At 40.6% G+C, this 20,307-nt stretch overlaps 1 protein-coding gene across 4 annotated transcripts in view; it reads right to left on the minus strand.

The window, feature by feature from the left end:
- fbxo18 (F-box DNA helicase 1) overlaps positions 1-20,307 on the minus strand; it is a 71,358-nt gene that overhangs the window by 20,922 nt on the left and 30,129 nt on the right. For 3 of the 4 annotated variants that reach the window (XM_061914239.1, XM_061914238.1, XM_061914242.1), the window contains exons 16-20: positions 14,618-14,690; positions 14,347-14,544; positions 11,644-11,766; positions 11,470-11,576; positions 6,622-6,756 (exon numbers count right to left, since the gene is read on the minus strand). In XM_061914239.1, the coding sequence (XP_061770223.1) occupies positions 6,622-6,756; positions 11,470-11,576; positions 11,644-11,766; positions 14,347-14,544; positions 14,618-14,690 (636 nt within the window). The remainder of the gene's footprint in view (positions 1-6,621; positions 6,757-11,469; positions 11,577-11,643; positions 11,767-14,346; positions 14,545-14,617; positions 14,691-20,307) is intronic. The other variant, XM_061914240.1, reaches the window with a different exon arrangement.

The following is a 20,307-nucleotide window of genomic DNA, read 5'->3' on the forward strand; positions in this document are numbered from 1 at the left end:
TAGTCTACTACCGTGTCATACATCCATCATACAGTCTACAACCATGTCAATACATCCATCATATAGTCTACTACCGTGTCATACATCCATCATACAGTCTACAACCATGTCAATACATCCATCATATAGTCTACTACCATGTCATACATCCATCATATAGTCTACTACCATGTCATACATCCATCATATAGTCTACTACCATGTCATACATCCATCATATAGTCTACTACCATGTCATACATCCATCATATAGTCTACAACCATGTCATACATCCATCATATAGTCTACTACCATGTCAATACATCCATCATATAGTCTACTACCATGTCAATACATCTATCATATAGTCTACTACCATATCAATACATCCATCATATAGTCTACTACCATGTCAATACATCCATCTTATAGTCTACTACCATGTCAATACATCCATCATATAGTCTACTACCATGTCAATACATCCATCATATAGTCTACTACCATGTCAATACATCCATCATATAGTCTACTACCATGTCAATACATCCATCATATAGTCTACTACCATGTCATACATCCATCATATAGTCTACTACCATGTCAATACATCCATCATATAGTCTACTACCATGTCATACATCCATCATATAGTCTACAACCATGTCAATACATCCATCATATAGTCTACTACCTTGTCAATACATCCATCATATAGTCTACTACCGTGTCGTACATCCATCATATAGTCTACTACCAAGTCAATACATACATCATATAGTCTACTACCGTGTCATACATCCATCATATAGTCTACAACCATGTCAATACATCCATGATATAGTCTACTACCATGTCATACATACATCATATAGTCTACTACCGTGTCATACATCCATCATATAGTCTACAACCATGTCAATACATCCATCATATAGTCTACTACCATGTCATACATCCATCATATAGCCTACTACCATGTAAATACATCCATCATATAGTCTACTACCATGTCAATACATCCATCATATAGTCTACTACCATGTCATACACCCATCATATAGTCTACAACCATGTCAATACATCCATCATATAGTCTACTACCATGTCAACACATCCATCATATAGTCTACTACCGTGTCATACATCCATCATATAGTCTACTACCATGTCATACATCCATCATATAGTCTGCAACCATGTCAATACATCCATCATATAGTCTACTACCATGTCAATACATCCATCATATAGTCTACTACCATGTCATACATCCATCATATACTACTACCATGTCAATACATACATCATATAGTCTACTACCATGTCATACATCCATCATATAGTCTACAACCATGTCAATACATCCATCATATAGTCTACTACCGTGTCAATACATCCATCATATAGTCTACTACCGTGTCATACATCCATCATATAGTCTACTACCATGTCATACATTCATCATATAGTCTACTACCATGTCAATACATACATCATATAGTCTACTACCGTGTCATACATCCATCATATAGTCTACAACCATGTCAATACATCCATCATATAGTCTACTACCATGTCATACATCCATCATATAGTCTACTACCATGTCATACATCCATCATATAGTCTACTACCATGTCATACATCCATCATATAGTCTACAACCATGTCATACATCCATCATATAGTCTACTACCATGTCAATACATCCATCATATAGTCTATTACCATGTCATACATCCATCATATAGTCTACTACCATGTCATACATCCATCATATTGTCTACTACCATGTCATACATCCATCATATAGTCTACAACCATGTCATACATCCATCATATAGTCTACTACCATGTCAATACATCCATCATATAGTCTACTACCATGTCAATACATCTATCATATAGTCTACTACCATATCAATACATCCATCATATAGTCTACTACCATGTCAATACATCCATCATATAGTCTACTGCCATGTCAATACATCCATCATATAGTCTACTACCATGTCAATACATCCATCATATAGTCTACTACCATGTCAATACATCCATCATATAGTCTACTGCCATGTCAATACATCCATCATATAGTCTACAACCATGTCAATACATCCATCATATAGTCTACTACCATGTCAATACATCCATCATATAGTCTACTGCCATGTCAATACATCCATCATATAGTCTACAACCATGTCAATACATCCATCATATGGTCTACTACCATGTCAATACATCCATCATATAGTCTACTACCATGTCATACATCCATCATATAGTCTACTACCATGTCAATACATACATCATATAGTCTACTACCATGTCATACATCCATCATATAGTCTACAACCATGTCATACATCCATCATATAGTCTACAACCATGTCAATACATCCATCATATAGTCTATCCATCCATCCATTTTCTACCGCTTATTCCCTTTCGGGGTCGCGGGGGGCGCTGGCGCCTATCTCTGCTACAATCGGGCGGAAGGCAGGGTACACCCTGGACAAGTCGCCACCTCATCGCAGGGCCAACACAGATAGACAGACAACATTCACACTCACATTCACACTCTAGGGCTAATTTAGTGTTGCCAATCAACCTATCCCCAGGTGCATGTCTTTGGAAGTGGGAGGAAGCCGGAGTACCCGGAGGGAACCCACGCATTCACGGGGAGAACATGCAAACTCCACACAGAAAGATCCCAAGCCTGGATTTGAACCCAGGATTGCAGGAACTTTGTATTGTGAGGCAGACGCACTAACTCCTCTGCCACCGTGAAGCCCTCATATAGTCTACTACCGTGTCAATACATCCATCATATAGTCTACTACCGTGTCATACATCCATCATATAGTCTACTACCATGTCATACATCCATCATATAGTCTACTACCATGTCAATACATACATCATATAGTCTACTACCGTGTCATACATCCATCATATAGTCTACAACCATGTCAATACATCCATCATATAGTCTATTACCGTGTCAATACATCCATCATATAGTCTACAACCATGTCATACATCCATCATATAGTCCACTACCATGTCAATACATCCATCATATAGTCTACAACCATGTCAATACATCCATCATATAGTCTACTACCATGTCATACATCCATCATATAGTCCACTACCATGTCAATACATCCATCATATAGTCTACTACCATGTCAATACATCCATCATATAGTCTACTACCATGTCATACACCCATCATATCGTCTACAACCATGTCAATACATCCATCATATAGTCTACTACCATGTCAATACATCCATCATATAGTCAACTACCGTGTCATACATCCATCATATAGTCTACTACCATGTCAATACATCCATCATATAGTCTACAACCATGTCAATACATCCATCATATAGTCTACTACCTTGTCAATACATCCATCATATAGTCTACTACCGTGTCGTACATCCATCATATAGTCTACTACCAAGTCAATACATACATCATATAGTCTACTACCGTGTCATACATCCATCATATAGTCTACAACCATGTCAATACATCCATGATATAGTCTACTACCATGTCATACATACATCATATAGTCTACTACCGTGTCATACATCCATCATATAGTCTACAACCATGTCAATACATCCATCATATAGTCTACTACCATGTCATACATCCATCATATAGCCTACTACCATGTAAATACATCCATCATATAGTCTACTACCATGTCAATACATCCATCATATAGTCTACTACCATGTCATACACCCATCATATAGTCTACAACCATGTCAATACATCCATCATATAGTCTACTACCATGTCAATACATCCATCATATAGTCTACTACCGTGTCATACATCCATCATATAGTCTACTACCATGTCATACATCCACCATATAGTCTGCAACCATGTCAATACATCCATCATATAGTCTACTACCATGTCAATACATCCATCATATAGTCTACTACCATGTCATACATCCATCATATACTACTACCATGTCAATACATACATCATATAGTCTACTACCATGTCATACATCCATCATATAGTCTACAACCATGTCAATACATCCATCATATAGTCTACTACCGTGTCAATACATCCATCATATAGTCTACTACCGTGTCATACATCCATCATATAGTCTACTACCATGTCATACATTCATCATATAGTCTACTACCATGTCAATACATACATCATATAGTCTACTACCGTGTCATACATCCATCATATAGTCTACAACCATGTCAATACATCCATTATATAGTCTACTACCATGTCATACATCCATCATATAGTCTACTACCATGTCATACATCCATCATATAGTCTACTACCATGTCATACATCCATCATATAGTCTACAACCATGTCATACATCCATCATATAGTCTACTACCATGTCAATACATCCATCATATAGTCTACTACCATGTCATACATCCATCATATAGTCTACTACCATGTCATACATCCATCATATTGTCTACTACCATGTCATACATCCATCATATAGTCTACAACCATGTCATACATCCATCATATAGTCTACTACCATGTCAATACATCCATCATATAGTCTACTACCATGTCAATACATCTATCATATAGTCTACTACCATATCAATACATCCATCATATAGTCTACTACCATGTCAATACATCCATCATATAGTCTACTGCCATGTCAATACATCCATCATATAGTCTACTACCATGTCAATACATCCATCATATAGTCTACTACCATGTCAATACATCCATCATATAGTCTACTGCCATGTCAATACATCCATCATATAGTCTACAACCATGTCAATACATCCATCATATAGTCTACTACCATGTCAATACATCCATCATATAGTCTACTGCCATGTCAATACATCCATCATATAGTCTACAACCATGTCAATACATCCATCATATGGTCTACTACCATGTCAATACATCCATCATATAGTCTACTACCATGTCATACATCCATCATATAGTCTACTACCATGTCAATACATACATCATATAGTCTACTACCATGTCATACATCCATCATATAGTCTACAACCATGTCATACATCCATCATATAGTCTACAACCATGTCAATACATCCATCATATAGTCTATCCATCCATCCATTTTCTACCGCTTATTCCCTTTCGGGGTCGCGGGGGGCGCTGGCGCCTATCTCTGCTACAATCGGGCGGAAGGCAGGGTACACCCTGGACAAGTCGCCACCTCATCGCAGGGCCAACACAGATAGACAGACAACATTCACACTCACATTCACACTCTAGGGCTAATTTAGTGTTGCCAATCAACCTATCCCCAGGTGCATGTCTTTGGAAGTGGGAGGAAGCCGGAGTACCCGGAGGGAACCCACGCATTCACGGGGAGAACATGCAAACTCCACACAGAAAGATCCCAAGCCTGGATTTGAACCCAGGACTGCAGGAACTTTGTATTGTGAGGCAGACGCACTAACCCCTCTGCCACCGTGAAGCCCTCATATAGTCTACTACCGTGTCAATACATCCATCATATAGTCTACTACCGTGTCATACATCCATCATATAGTCTACTACCATGTCATACATCCATCATATAGTCTACTACCATGTCAATACATACATCATATAGTCTACTACCGTGTCATACATCCATCATATAGTCTACAACCATGTCAATACATCCATCATATAGTCTATTACCGTGTCAATACATCCATCATATAGTCTACAACCATGTCATACATCCATCATATAGTCCACTACCATGTCAATACATCCATCATATAGTCTACAACCATGTCAATACATCCATCATATAGTCTACTACCATGTCATACATCCATCATATAGTCCACTACCATGTCAATACATCCATCATATAGTCTACTACCATGTCAATACATCCATCATATAGTCTACTACCATGTCATACACCCATCATATCGTCTACAACCATGTCAATACATCCATCATATAGTCTACTACCATGTCAATACATCCATCATATAGTCAACTACCGTGTCATACATCCATCATATAGTCTACTACCATGTCAATACATCCATCATATAGTCTACTACCATGTCATACATCCATCATATAGTCTACTACCATGTCAATACATCCATCATATAGTCTACTACCATGTCATACATCCATCATATAGTCTACTACCATGTCAATACATCCATCATATAGTCTACTACCATGTCATACATCCATCATATAGTCTACTACCATGTCAATACATCCATCATATAGTCTACTACCGTGTCATACATCCATCATATAGTCTACTACCGTGTCATACATCCATCATATAGTCTACTACCATGTCATACATCCATCATATAGTCTACTACCATGTCATACATCCATCATATAGTCTACAACCATGTCAGGACGTGACGTGGTGAAGCACAAAGGCATGAGGACGTGACGTGGTGAAGCACAAAGGCATGAGGACGTGACGTGGTGAAGCACAAAGGCATGAGGACGTGACGTGGTGAAACTTGTCAATATTGTATTTTACATGATATATTGAGAGGGGCTTTGGAGTGAAAGAGTGAATGATGGAAGCGTGGAGAGAAGGAGACTTGACTTACAAATGTCATGGTCCTCTTGTGCATGGTGAAGGCGGCGCCAGGCGTGATGCAGTTGAGACAGCTGGGGTCCATGCACGGCGCCGTCTGGTCCACTTGCAGCGGGGGGCCGGGCATCTCCGACTTTAAGAAGTATTCCTGCGGATGACAACCTTGTCACTAAGTATTCACAGCCTTTTCCAAAATGCGGGACCTCCATTTGTCTTCTCAAAATACCCCATAATGACCATGTGAATAAATATATATATTTTCTGGCTATTTTATCAAGAATCAAAAAAAAAAAAAAATGGCATGTGTACACAAGAAATGATTGCCTGAAAGGTGTTACTGCAACTTGAAGCATTTTGGATAGACAGGTTCCAAACTGAGTCGGGGTGGAGCAGGAGTGGCTTTTGGGATGAAGTTGTCTGGATGCATGTCGCGGTGCTTCAGCTTGCTACTTTAGTACTTTACTTTTATTTGCAGCATGGCGTGGACATCCGGGGCGGTACCTCTGGATTGGCAGACCGGGGTGGTGGTTCCTCTCTTTAAGAAGGGGGACCGGAGGGTGTGTTCCAACTATCGTGGGATCACACTCCTCAGCCTTCCCGGTAAGGTTTATTCAGGTGTACTGGAGAGGAGACTACGCCGGATAGTCGAACCTAGGATTCAGGAGGAACAGTGTGGTTTTCGTCCTGGTCGTGGAACTGTGGACCAGCTCTATACTCTCGGCAGGGTTCTTGAGGGTGCATGGGAGTTTGCCCAACCAGTCTACATGTGCTTTGTGAACTTGGAGAAGGCATTCGACCGTGTCCCTCGGGAAGTCCTGTGGGGAGTGCTCAGAGAGTATGTGCTATCGGACTGTCTTATTGTGGCGGTCCGCTCCCTGTACGATCAGTGCCAGAACTTGGTCCGCATTGCCGGCAGTAAGTCGAACACATTTCCGGTGAGGGTTGGACTCCGCCAAGGCTGTCCTTTGTCACCGATTCTGTTCATAACTTTTATGGACAGAATTTCTAGGCGCAGTCAAGGCGTTGAGGGGTTCCGGTTTGGTGACCGCAGGATTAGGTCTCTGCTTTTTGCAGATGATGTGGTCCTGATGGCTTCATCTGACCGGGATCTTCAGCTCTCGCTGGATCGGTTCGCAGCCGAGTGTGAAGCGACCGGAATGAGAATCAGCACCTCCAAGTCCGAGTCCATGGTTCTCGCCCGGAAAAGGGTGCAATGCCATCTCCGGGTTGTGGAGGAGACCCTGCCCCAAGTGGAGGAGTTCAAGTACCTAGGAGTCTTGTTCACGAGTGAGGGAAGAGTGGATGGTGAGATCGACAGGCGGATCGGTGCGGCGTCTTCAGTAATGCGGACGTTGTACCGATCCGTTGTGGTGAAGAAGGAGCTGAGCCGTAAGGGAAAGCTCTCAATTTACCGGTCGATCTACGTTCCCATCCTCACCTATGATCACGAGCTTTGGGTCATGACCGAAAGGATAAGATCACGGGTACAAGCGGCCCAAATGAGTTTCCTCTCCCTTAGAGATAGGGTGAGAAGCTCTGTCATCCGGGAGGAACTCAAAGTAAAGCCGTTGCTCCTCCACATGGAGAGGAGCCAGATGAGGTGGTTCGGGCATCTGGTCAGGATGCCACCCGAACGCCTCCCTAGGGAGGTGTTTAGGGCACGTCCAACCGGTAGGAGGCCACGGGGAAGACCCAGGACACGTTGGGAAGACTATGTCTCCCGGCTGGCCTGGGAACGCCTCGGGATCCCCCGGGAAGAGCTAGACGAAGTGGCTGGGGAGAGGGAAGTCTGGGTTTCCCTGCTTAGTCTGTTGCCCCCGCGACCCGACCTCGGATAAGCGGAAGATGATGGATGGATGGATGGACTTTTATTTCCTCTTAACCGGGAGATGGCAAAAAGCCGCCGCCTGACCAGGGCTCAGCAAATGTGCAGACTCCTCCCACGCCCACCAAGGACTGTTTCCACTGCTGCAGAAGCTCCAGGTTGTGTAACAGCTTCTTCCCTCAGGCCATAAGACTCTTGAAGGCATCATAATAATCCCCTCCATTCCCCCTAAAAAGGGATGAAGTGTGTGGAATCTAAAGACAATATAACATACATCCATTAACCTGCATGCATATGCAAGAGTGCTATATATTTAGTCATTTATTTATTTATATCTGCACCTTATTGCTCTTTTATCTGCACTACCATGAGCTCATACACTTGTATTATGTTCTTATCTGTACTGCAAAGTTGAAATGTGAGTGACAATAAAAGGAAGTCTAAGTCTCTAATGAGCTATGTCTCCTAATGCTTGTCCACACTTGTTTTTTTCAGAGTCTTGGATTTTTTTGGTACAATTTTCTATTCCGTCTATATTTTGTGCACTTGCACTGTTGAAGTTGTCCCTGACTTCTTGCGCCAATCAACTGAGCACAGCTGCGACAACTTAAGCGCGCCACTTCCTGTTGACAAGTGCACACTGACCAAGATATTTTCCAAAGCACCTGCACACTTTGTCTTGAAATAGCAGTTTTTAACTCTCCTGAATGAATCAATAAAGTACTATCCATCAATCTAGTGTTACTGGCCTTGTTTTTTTCTTGAAGTACATTTTTTTGTTTTACTAAGTTTTTAGGAGAGTGTGTGTTTTTCATGTATTTTGTCATCAAAGTACCCCATAATGACCATGTGAAAATATATATCCATCCATCCATTTTCTACCGCTTATTCCCTTTCAGGGTCGCGGGGGGTGCTGGCGCCTATCTCAGCTACAATCGGACGGAAGGCGGGGTACACCCTGGACAAGTCGCCACCTCATCGCAGGGCCAACACAGATAGACAGACAACATTCACACTCACATTCACACACTAGGGCCAATTTTTTAGTGTTGCCAATCAACCTATCCCCAGGTGCATGTCTTTGGAGGTGGGAGGGGCCTATCCCCAGGTGCGTGTCTTTGGAGGTGGGAGGAAGCCGGAGTACCCGGACTCACGTATACAGAAGTGTGTACACGGCAAGTAAAACCTGTTGGAATTGTGCCGTTCGTTATCATAAGATTGGTAATAAAAGTTGAAAATAGTGCCAGTGTGTAATTTCTTCTTGGGTCTACAATATATTACAAACCCTGTTTCCTTATGAGTTGGGAAATTGTGTTAGCTGTAAATATAAACAGAATACAATGATTTGCAAATCATTTTCAACCCACATTCAGTTGAATATGCTACAAAAACAACATATTTGATGATCAAACTGATAAAAAAATTGTTTTTGCAAATAATCATGCAAACTCCACACAGAAAGATCCCGAGCCTGGATTTGAACCCAGGACTGCAGGACCTTCGTATTGTGAGGCAGACGCACTAACCCCTCTGCCACCGTGAAGCCGAAAATATATATGTTTTGGCTATTTTATTAAGAAACCAATAAAAAAAATCCCATGTACATAAGTAATGACAGCCTTTGGCCACTTTCAACCTCTCTGCAGCACCTCCCAGGCTCCAGAAGTGTTGGTGTTTATCCAGGATGTCTCTCTACATCAGGGGTGCCCATTACGTCGATCGCGAGCTACCAGTCGACCGCGGGGGGTGTGTCGAATAGACCTAAAAATTAGTGATCATCAATCTTCACCAAGACGTCACTTAAATGACATTCACGGTACCGGAGGGTCTTGTGAGATGACGCTGGCTGCTGCAAGATCATTATTATGAAAATATGACCGAGAGGAAGGCGAGAAACACTTTTTATTTCAACAGACTCTCGCGCCGTACCTTCCGTCAAAACTCTGAAGGACGACTGCACATTTCCTATCTTCACAATAAAAGCCCTGCTTCATGCTGCCTGCGCTAACTAAATACAGAGTCTCGGAAAACTGGCGTGCACAAGCGATCCCTCAGAAAGCTGGCGTGCACATCACTTGTGCACGCCAGCTTTCCAAGACTCTTATTTTGTTAGCGCAGGCAGCATGAAGCAGGGCTTTTATTGTGAAGATAGGAAATGTGCAATCGGCCTTTAGAGTTTTAACGGAAGGGACGGCGCGAAAGTCTGTTGAAATAAAAAGTGTTTCTCGCCTTCTTCTCTGTCATTTTTTCATAATAATGAACTGGCAGCAGCCAGCGTCATCTCACAAGACCCTCGGGTGCCGTGAATGTCAATCAAGCAAGCTACGGAATTTGCCGCCAATCTTTTTCTTGTAAAGTGCATGGAAGCTGGATGAATTAGATGCCAAAAAACAACCACTTTTATGTGGTATTGTACAGAAAGGACAACTTTTTTTGTCCTCCATTTGAAAATGTGGGCGTTATCATGTCTGATTCCAATCAATGCAAGTCATCAGAATCAGGTAATACACCAACTTATATTCTTGTCTTTGTGAAAGAAAGACATCTATATGTGTTACACATGCTTGTATTATCATTAAACACATTTAACTTGTTAACAAAAATGTCTCTTTCATAAATAAATAAATATAAATTATAAATATAAATGAGGTAGATCCCCTCGAGTTGGTCAATTGAAAAGTAGCTCGCCTGCAGAAAAAGTGTGGGCACCCCTGCTCTACATTCATATGTGTATCCAATAATCATTAAACCCCTAAAACATACTACAATAGTAGATAGCTGCAACCCCAGCTTTAAAACCAAACTTCATGAAATAACTGTTGAAACTCAGTGTTTACAAGAGTACTGATAAACATCTTGAATGTATTCAAAAGATACTACTTTTCAGTTTGTCATTTCTAATACATTTAAAAATGTATATATCTTCACATTGTCATTAACAGGTATTATATGTAGAATGCTGAGGACAAAATGTATTCCATGTGGGACTAAAGCCAAAAGATGTAGGAAAAGTGAGAAGGTGTGAGTGTGTCCTACGCCGGCGTAGGTGATGATGCGGCGGATGTTCTTGGTGATGACGAGCGTGCGCTTGGCCCGAGTCACCGCCACGTAGAGCAGGTTCCACTCGTCGCTGGGAATCTTACCTGCACGGCAGAGAGCAGGTATGAAGACGGGCGGTGAAGACCTGCGCAGACCGAGGGAATCGCTCACCGAAGAAAAAATTGAAGTGGTTGCGGTAGTGACTGGAGCCCGGCACCTCCACAAAGTCCTCCATGACCATCACCGTGTCAAACTCCAGACCTTTGGTCTTGTGGACCGTGCCCAGGATGAAGTCTGGAACACAACAGTCGCCATTAGGGAGGGAAGCTGATATGTTGCTACCGCTACCAAAATGTATTTCCATACTTGTCTAAATAAAGGGGAGCTCAAAAAATGTTATTATTGTAACCAAAAATGTTAGTGTAGATGAAACATATGTTTATTATTGTCATTTAGTCCTTAAAAAAATGCTGAACATACTAGACAACTTGTCTTTTAGTAGTAAGTAAACAAACAAAGACTCCTAATTAGTATGCAGTAACATATTGTGTCATTTATACACCTCTTAATTTGTATACATTATAAAAGGACAAACTGTAAAAATGGATTATTCATCTATATATCTGCTTCTTTTGTGTTTTAACTAGAGGTGGGCAAATTAATGCGTTAATTACGAGTTAATTCATCAATCTATTAACGCCGACAATTATTTTATCGCACATTTGCGTATGTTGTTTACATGCTTTTATTTTGTTAACGCCTTTTCTTAACAAGATGGCGTCGCCCGGCGTGGAGGGGCTCTTGGTAAAGATGGAACATTTGGCAAAAATACCGGACAATTCTGCAAATTTCATTGGCTGGCTTACAGCGTGGTCACTCCGGGATCACTTACGACCGCCAGACAATTCTGGATGTGGATAGATCGGGCCGTTTTGGACTGAATGAGGTGTGCTTGCTAGACCGGCTAGCTAGCATGGGAATACTTTGCCGGCTACATCCAGCGGCCTGTGAAGCAGCGGAGTATATGTGTTGTCTGTCTATTTATGAATAATGCAGACCAGGAGTGTTGGCTGAGTTCTTAACGTTTGCTTTCAGAGCGTGCATATCACAACATACAAGATGCCGTCATGGCGACACAACCTATACCGGGCTACCGCGCATGCTCGTCACTCCTGTTGAATGCTGGGTAGGGTAGTTCTTTTTTTCCCTGGCTCATAACATCACAATATAGTACCATGTATATGCGTTCAGTTTATCAAAGCACCAAGCAAACATTCGGAAAATTCCCATCATATCAATTCCTAGATATGGTCATAATTATTTTAAGTGCACTACGCAGAATAAACACAACATTATTAATATTGCTACTACGGATAATTTGATCAAAAATTCCCTAAAACAGCCCACTACCTATAATATAGGTATTTTAAACATAAAACCCTGATAAAAAAAAAATTTTCTGCTGTTACCTCAGAAATTGCCTGTTCAGATGTTATGATTGTGGCTCGGAGATTTGTATGTAGATTATATTTATTTTCCATAACAAACAGGATAACTTAAATACCCTGGCAGTGGCAATAAGCTTAAATGTTTGTATTTAAATTTTTGGAGTTGATTTTCATAAAATATGCTATTTAACTGCTACTGTTTAACAAGGACTGATTTAAATTGGGTTTGCACAACAAATGTTTTGGCGCTTTTGTTCATGTGGGAGAATATTCCAATAAAGGTGCACTACACACTACTTTTGAATTCATTATTGGGCTTTGCGTATACAATGCAGTTAATCGCGGTTAATCGGAGAAATAGTGCGATTAACTTCGATTAAAATTTTTAATCGTTGCCCAGCCCTAGTTTTAACATCTTCTATCTACACTTCTGTTAAAAGGTAATCACTTATTCTTCTCTTCTTTGATACTTGACATTAGTTTTGGATGATACCACACATTTAGGTATGGATCATGTTGATACCAAGTAGTTACAGGATCATACATTGGTCATATTCAAAGTCCTCATGTCTCCAGGGACGTATTTACTGACTTTATAAACATTATATGAAAAATGATTTTTTAACGATAAGAAATATCGATATAATATAGTAGTATCAACTAGATACGCTCTTGTACTTGGTATCATTACAGTGGATGTCAGGTGTAGAAACTTACGGCGTGGCGCGGTTGGGAGAGTGGCCGTGCCAGCAACCTGAGGGTTCCTGGTTCAATCCCCACCTTCTACCAACCTCGTCACGTCCGTTGTGTCCTTGAGCAAGACACTTCACCCTTGCTCCTGATGGTTCGTGGTTAGGGCCTTGCATGGCAGCTCCCTCCATCAGTGTGTGAATGTGTGTGTGAATGTGGAAATAGTGTCAAAGCGCTTTGAGTACCTTGAAGGTAGAAAAGCGCTATACAAGTATAACCCATTTACCATTTGTCGCCATGGAGGCCAAGATTAGTGATTTAGAAGTAGCCAAAACACTGTGGATGGATGTTAGCCGCATGTGTTAAAGCAGCTCTTCCTGATGGTGTTTCAGTGTTAGAACTTCACCCTTATCTTGTCTTTTTACACCAAAATGCGTCCGTTCTCCCTTTTCTGTCTACACACTGCTTGTAAGTACTCTGTGTATGTGCGCTGCCATACATGCCCCTCTGCTGGTAAAAGCTGCAATGTGACGACGCGCCGACATGCATGTTCAAAAACAAAAAAGGTAATATGGCGAAGGGGTGCTTTCCAAACAGAGTACGGTAGCGTTTTTGATTCATTAGCCATACTATATTAGTATCAAACAATCAATGTTTACTTATATAGCCCTAAATCACAAGTGTCTCAAAGGGCTGTAGTACCGGTATACGTACAACCCCAGTCCAAAGTGCACACCTGCATTCTTGGCGTTTGGCTCCGAGTGCTTTTTGAGGCGCGCCAGTAACTCAGGGATGCGACATCCGTATTTTTCCACAATGCTCAGCTTGCTCTCCAGGTCGCGGTCCTCTGTGTGCACGGCGTAGTTCTTCAAGGCCTCAAAGGGGTTTTCTTTTTTGATCCTGGAAAAGCACCAAACCAGGTGGTCCTTGATCACTGTTGGGATAGAAGACGAAGAAGTCAGTGAGTGAGCGGATACATTCCTCATCCACAGGAAGTTGTGCCTCACACTCACGATTGCCTTTGCCTTTCATCAGGTACCAAATATCTTTGATCTTAGTCAAGCCCATGTTGTCCACACCCTGCAGGAGAAGATCAACCACACAATCACTGACAAATCATATCAACTGAATAGCCCAAATCCCCTCACTGGCTTCCTGTTCCACTCAGGATGGAATACAATGTCTCCCAGTGCCTCCATGGAAATGCACCCTTCCACCGCAAAGAACTGCCCACCCCCAAATCCTCCACACCACACCTCTGCTCCGGACAGACTAACCTCCTCCAACATCCAAGGACAAAGCTTCAAACTACGGGAGACCAGGCTCTCTGCTCCGCCGCTCCCGGTCTGTGGTATGCTCTCCCTGACCACCTGAGGGCACCACAGACTGTGGATGCTTTTAAAAATGCTTAAAAACCCTTCTTTTTAAAATAACCTTTTTTAAGATATGTGTGTGGTAGTTCAACCTATTGGGCTGTTCTCGTTTAGATTTTTTTTTACTATTTATTTTACTTGTTGGGAGCAGCAATTTGTGGTTTTTGCGTTGTTTAGTTTTTTTTAATGCACTGTAGCACTTTGAGGTTGTTTGCTCAATGCAAAGTAATTTTGTAAATAAAATATATTATTATTATTATTATTATTATTATTATCAGCATTGGATTTTTGACATAATTTTTGGTGACCCGTCCGCTCGCTTTTTACCTTTAAAAGTGGAGCGTTACAATATTTCATTTTGAACTTTATTCAACAACAATAGAAGTTAATCTTTTAAATTAAAATGGCCTTCAAAATAACAAAGTTGACAAAAGAATCAGTTATGTCTGGATAGAAACTCCTACCGTAACTTCCGGTCTGTGGAATGCTCTCCCTGACCACCTGAGGGCACCACAGACTGTGGATGCTTTTAAAAATGCTTAAAAACCCTTCTTTTTAAAATAACCTTTTTTAAGATATGTGTGTGGTAGTTCAAGCTATTGGGCTGTTCTTGTTTAGATTTTTTTACTATTTAATTTACTTGTTGGGAGCAGCTACTTGTGGTTTTTGCGTTGTTTAGTTTTTTTTAATGCACTGTAGCACTTTGAGGTTGTTTGCCCAATGCAAAGTAATTTTATAAATAAAATATATTATTATTATTATTATTATCAGCATTGGATTTTTGACATAGTTTTTGGTGTCCCGTCCGCTCGCTTTTTGCCTTTAAAAGTGGAGCGTTACAATATTTCATTTTGAACTTCATTCAACAACAATAGAAGTTAATCTTTCAAATTAAAATGGCCTTCAAAATAACAAAGATGACAAAAGAATCAGTTATGTCTGGATAGAAACTCCTACTGTAACTTCCGGTCTGTGGAATGCTCTCCCTGACCACCTGAGGGCACCACAGACTGTGGAAGCTTTTAAAATGCTTAAAAACCCTTCTTTTTAAAATAACCTTTTTTAAGATATGTGTGTGGTATTTCAAGCTATTGGGCTGTTCTCGTTTAGATTTTTTTTTACTATTTATTTTACTTGTTGGGAGCAGCTATTTGTGGTTTTTGCGTTGTTTAGTTTTTTTTAATGCACTGTAGCACTTTGAGGTTGTTTGCTCAATGCAAAGTAATTTTATAAATAAAATGTATTATTATTATTATTATCAGCATTGGATTTTTGACATAGTTTTTGGTGTCCCGTCCGTTCGCTTTTTGCCTTTAAAAGTGGAGCGTTACGATATTTCATTTTGAACTTCATTCAACAACAATAGAAGTTAATCTTTCAAATTAAAATGGCCTTCAAAATAACAAAGATGACAAAAGAATCAGTTATGTCTGGATAGAAACTCCTACTGTAAGTTCCGGTCTGTGGAATGCTCTCCCTGACCACCTGAGGGCACCACAGACTGTGGATGCTTTTAAAAATGCTTAAAAACCCTTCTTTTTAAAATGACCTTTTTTAAGATATGTGTGTGGTAGTTCAAGCTATTGGGCTGTTCTCGTTTAGATTTTTTTTTACTATTTATTTTACTTGTTGGGAGCAGCTATTTGTGGTTTTTGCGTTGTTTAGTTTTTTTAATGCACTGTAGCACTTTGAGGTTGTTTGCTCAATGCAAAGTAATTTCATAAATAAAATATATTATTATTATTATTATCAGCATTGGATTTTTGACATAGTTTTTGGTGTCCCGTCCGCTCGCTTTTTGCCTTTAAAAGTGGAGCGTTACAATATTTAATTTATAACTTAATTCAAAAACCAATATATAATTTCTTCCGGACACGTTGAATAACAAAACAAGGAGAAAACAACAACAGAAAGAGTAATGAAAAGACAAATGATATGGTGATGCGTTTCAAACATGTTTACAGTTTCACAGGTCCGAAAAGGAGTAGGAAGAAGCAGAGCATATTTAATTCTAGGGCTGGGCAGTATGGCTGAAAACTGCTTCACGATACATGCTTTTTTTTTTATATTGATCGGAATCGATATTTATCGATGACTAAAGGCAGTAAAACCTTTTTCAACAACCGAAGTTAGCCAGGTAGGATGCGTGCGGCCAAGGTCATAAAATAATTAAAGTAGATTTGAAGTTAGTTCCAGTGTGGGGACACTAGATGGCAGCAGAGTATCAGCTATTCAACACTGCACAGAGTAGTTTGGGAAGTGTCGGGATGTCTACATCAAAACTAAAGACAAGTTTCTGTTATTGAGTTGACACATCAAGTTATCACACCTTGCCTTGTTTGGATTTTGGTCTTTTACTTCCTGTCCTGCGCTCTTTTTTGGTGGCACTTCCTGTGGTGTTGGTATTTTTCCATTTTCAAATATCATATGTGTATATATTCTATCTACTGATGTTGTTGTGGTAGAAAATACTGACACAATACCGATATATGTCAAAACGCCAAACATCGGCGCCGATAAGTGTGCACTTCGTAATAAGCACAGGCAAACAAAGAAACACTTGATTCTTTCCATGTAAGGAAGCGGTGGTTTTCAAGCTAATACAGTGTTTTTCAACCACGAGATACAGTCTGGCGTGCCCTGGGAGATTATGTAGTTTTACCTGTTTGGGTTCAAAATATTTTTTGCAAACCATTAATTATAGTCTGCAAACGATGTTTTGTTGTTGAGTGTCGGTGCTGTCTAGAGCTCAGCAGAGTAGCTGGGTTATTCTCATCAATATCAGTAGGTGGAAGCTGGTAGCTAATTGTTTTGTAGATGTCGGGAACACGTTGTGTGAGACGACGATGGTTTGTCACGATCACAATAAGCAGGCGACAGCAGGAGGCAGTGTGAAGATAAAAAGGTGTCTAATGCTTAAACTAAAAATCGATCTAATGTGAGTGCCCCTAAGAAAAGGCGTTGAAGCTTAAGGAAGGCTATGCAGAAAAAAACTAAAACTGAACTGGCCACAAAGTAAACAAAAACAGAATGCTGGACGACAGCAAAGACTTACTGTGGAGAAAAGACAATGTACATCCGATCAGGACATGACAATCAACAATGTCCGCCCAAAGAAGGATAAAAACAACTGAAATATTCTTGATTTCTAACACAAAGCAAGTGTGGGGAATAGTGGTCAAGGAATACATGAAACTGCTACAGGAAAATACGAAAAAAAACAGATAAGTCACCAAAATAGGAGCCCAAGACAAGAAGTAAAAGACTACACACAGGAATAAGGCAAAAAAGTGCAAATAAGGCAGGGTGTGATGTGACAGGTGGTGACAGTACACCTACTTAGAGACAAGAGCTGTAGTCATGCATGCTTGGTGATGCTTTAAAGCGGTGGTCTCAAACACGCGGCCCGCGAGACGTTGTAACGCGGCCCGCACTTTAATATGACAATATAATGTTGGTGAGGCCCGCGAGTTTAACATGAACGGCGCTTGCCAACGCTCCCAATTTTCCAGGGAGACCCCTGAATTTCAGGGCATCCGTTCTCTCCAATTCCCGTCGATTTTTACCCAATCAACAATATTCAGGGAATGCCATACTGGCACTGCCTTTGGCGCCCTCTACGTCCTGTACCAACAGCGTGCAAGCCCAGTTACATGTTGCCTCTGGCTATTTACAACACATGAGTGTTATTGCTCGACATATTAGATCAACAGCCATACAGGTCACACCGAGGGTGGCCGTAAAAAAAAAAAATTTAACACTCGTACTAATATGTGTCAAACTGTTAACCCACACCAAACAAGAATGACAAACACATTTAGGGAGAACATCCGCACCGTAACACGACATAACACAACAGAACAAATACCCAGAATCCCATGCAGCCCTAACTCTTCCGGGCTACAATATACACCCCCGCTACCACAAAACTCCCCACCCCCAAACCCCCTACTTGAGTCTTTATTTTGTAACCCGGGAGAGTTAGGGCTGCAAGGTGTTCTGGGTATTTGTTCTGTTTTGTTTAAGTTGTGTTAGGGTGCAGATGTTCTCCCAAAATGTGTTTGTCATTTCTGTTTGGTGTGGGTTCAAAGTGTAGCGCATATTTGTAACAGTGTTAAAGTTGTTTATACGGCCACCCTCAGTGTGACCTGTGTAGCTGTTGAACAAGTATGTCTTGCAGTCACTTACATGGATCTGCACAGGCCTCGTATGAAATGTTACGCTGATTGTGTGATGTAAAAGCGGACGCGATGACATGTTGTAGAGCAGTGGCTCCCAAATGGGGATACGCGTCCCCCTGGGGGTACTTGAAGGTATGTCAAGGGGTAAGTGAGATTTTTTTAAACTATTCTAAAAAATAGCAGCAATTCGAAAATATGTTATAAATATATTCAGAGAATAATACTTCGACAAAATATGAATGTAAGTTCATAAACTGTGAACAAATAATACAACAAGGCAATGTTCAGTGTTGACAGCTAGACTTTTTGTGGACATGTTCCATAAATATTGAGGTTTAAGATTTCTTTTTTTGTGAAGAAATATTTAGAATGAAGTTAATGAATCCAGATGGATCTCTATTACAATCCCCAAAGAGGGCACTTTAAGTTGATGATTACTTCTATGTGGAGAAATATTTATTTAGAATTGAATCACTTGTGTATTTTTCAACAATTTTTTTACAAATTTTTATATCTTTCTTTCCAAATAGTTCAAGAATGACCACTACAAATGAGCAATATTTTGCACTGTTATACAATTCAATGAATCAGAAACTGATGACATAGTGCTGTATTTTACTTCTTAATCTCTTTTTTTCCAACCAAAAATGCTTGCTCTGATTAGGGGGTACTTGAATTAAAAACATGTTGACAGGGGGTACATCACTGAAAAAAGGTTGAGAACCACTGTTGTAGAGGACGTTAAAGGCAGTGCAGTCACGGCAGCTCTTAATAATGTCGGACGGGTGAAAATTTGGACAAATTGGGGAGAATGGTTGCACCGGTAGATTGTTGGGAGGTGCACTGAAAATCAGGAGTGTCCCGGAACAATGGTGAGGATTGGCAAGTATGTTGCTTGGGCGGGAAAGCCATTCATAGAAAGTGAATTCATTAAAAAGTGCATGTTAGATTTTTTAAGAAATCTTTTCTTGCGGCCCAGCCTCACCCTGTTTCTGCATCCAGTGGCCCCCGGGTCCATTGAGTTTGAGACCCCTGCTTTAAAGTCATATCCGACAATTACGACGACGACGTTTTACAGGCAACAGAGTTTCATTTTTTAACATTTTCTGCTGGTGGTGTGCCTCAGCATTTTTTCAATGAAAA

This window comes from Nerophis ophidion, linkage group LG10, assembly GCF_033978795.1.
Source record: "Nerophis ophidion isolate RoL-2023_Sa linkage group LG10, RoL_Noph_v1.0, whole genome shotgun sequence".
Lineage (NCBI taxonomy): Eukaryota > Metazoa > Chordata > Actinopteri > Syngnathiformes > Syngnathidae > Nerophis > Nerophis ophidion.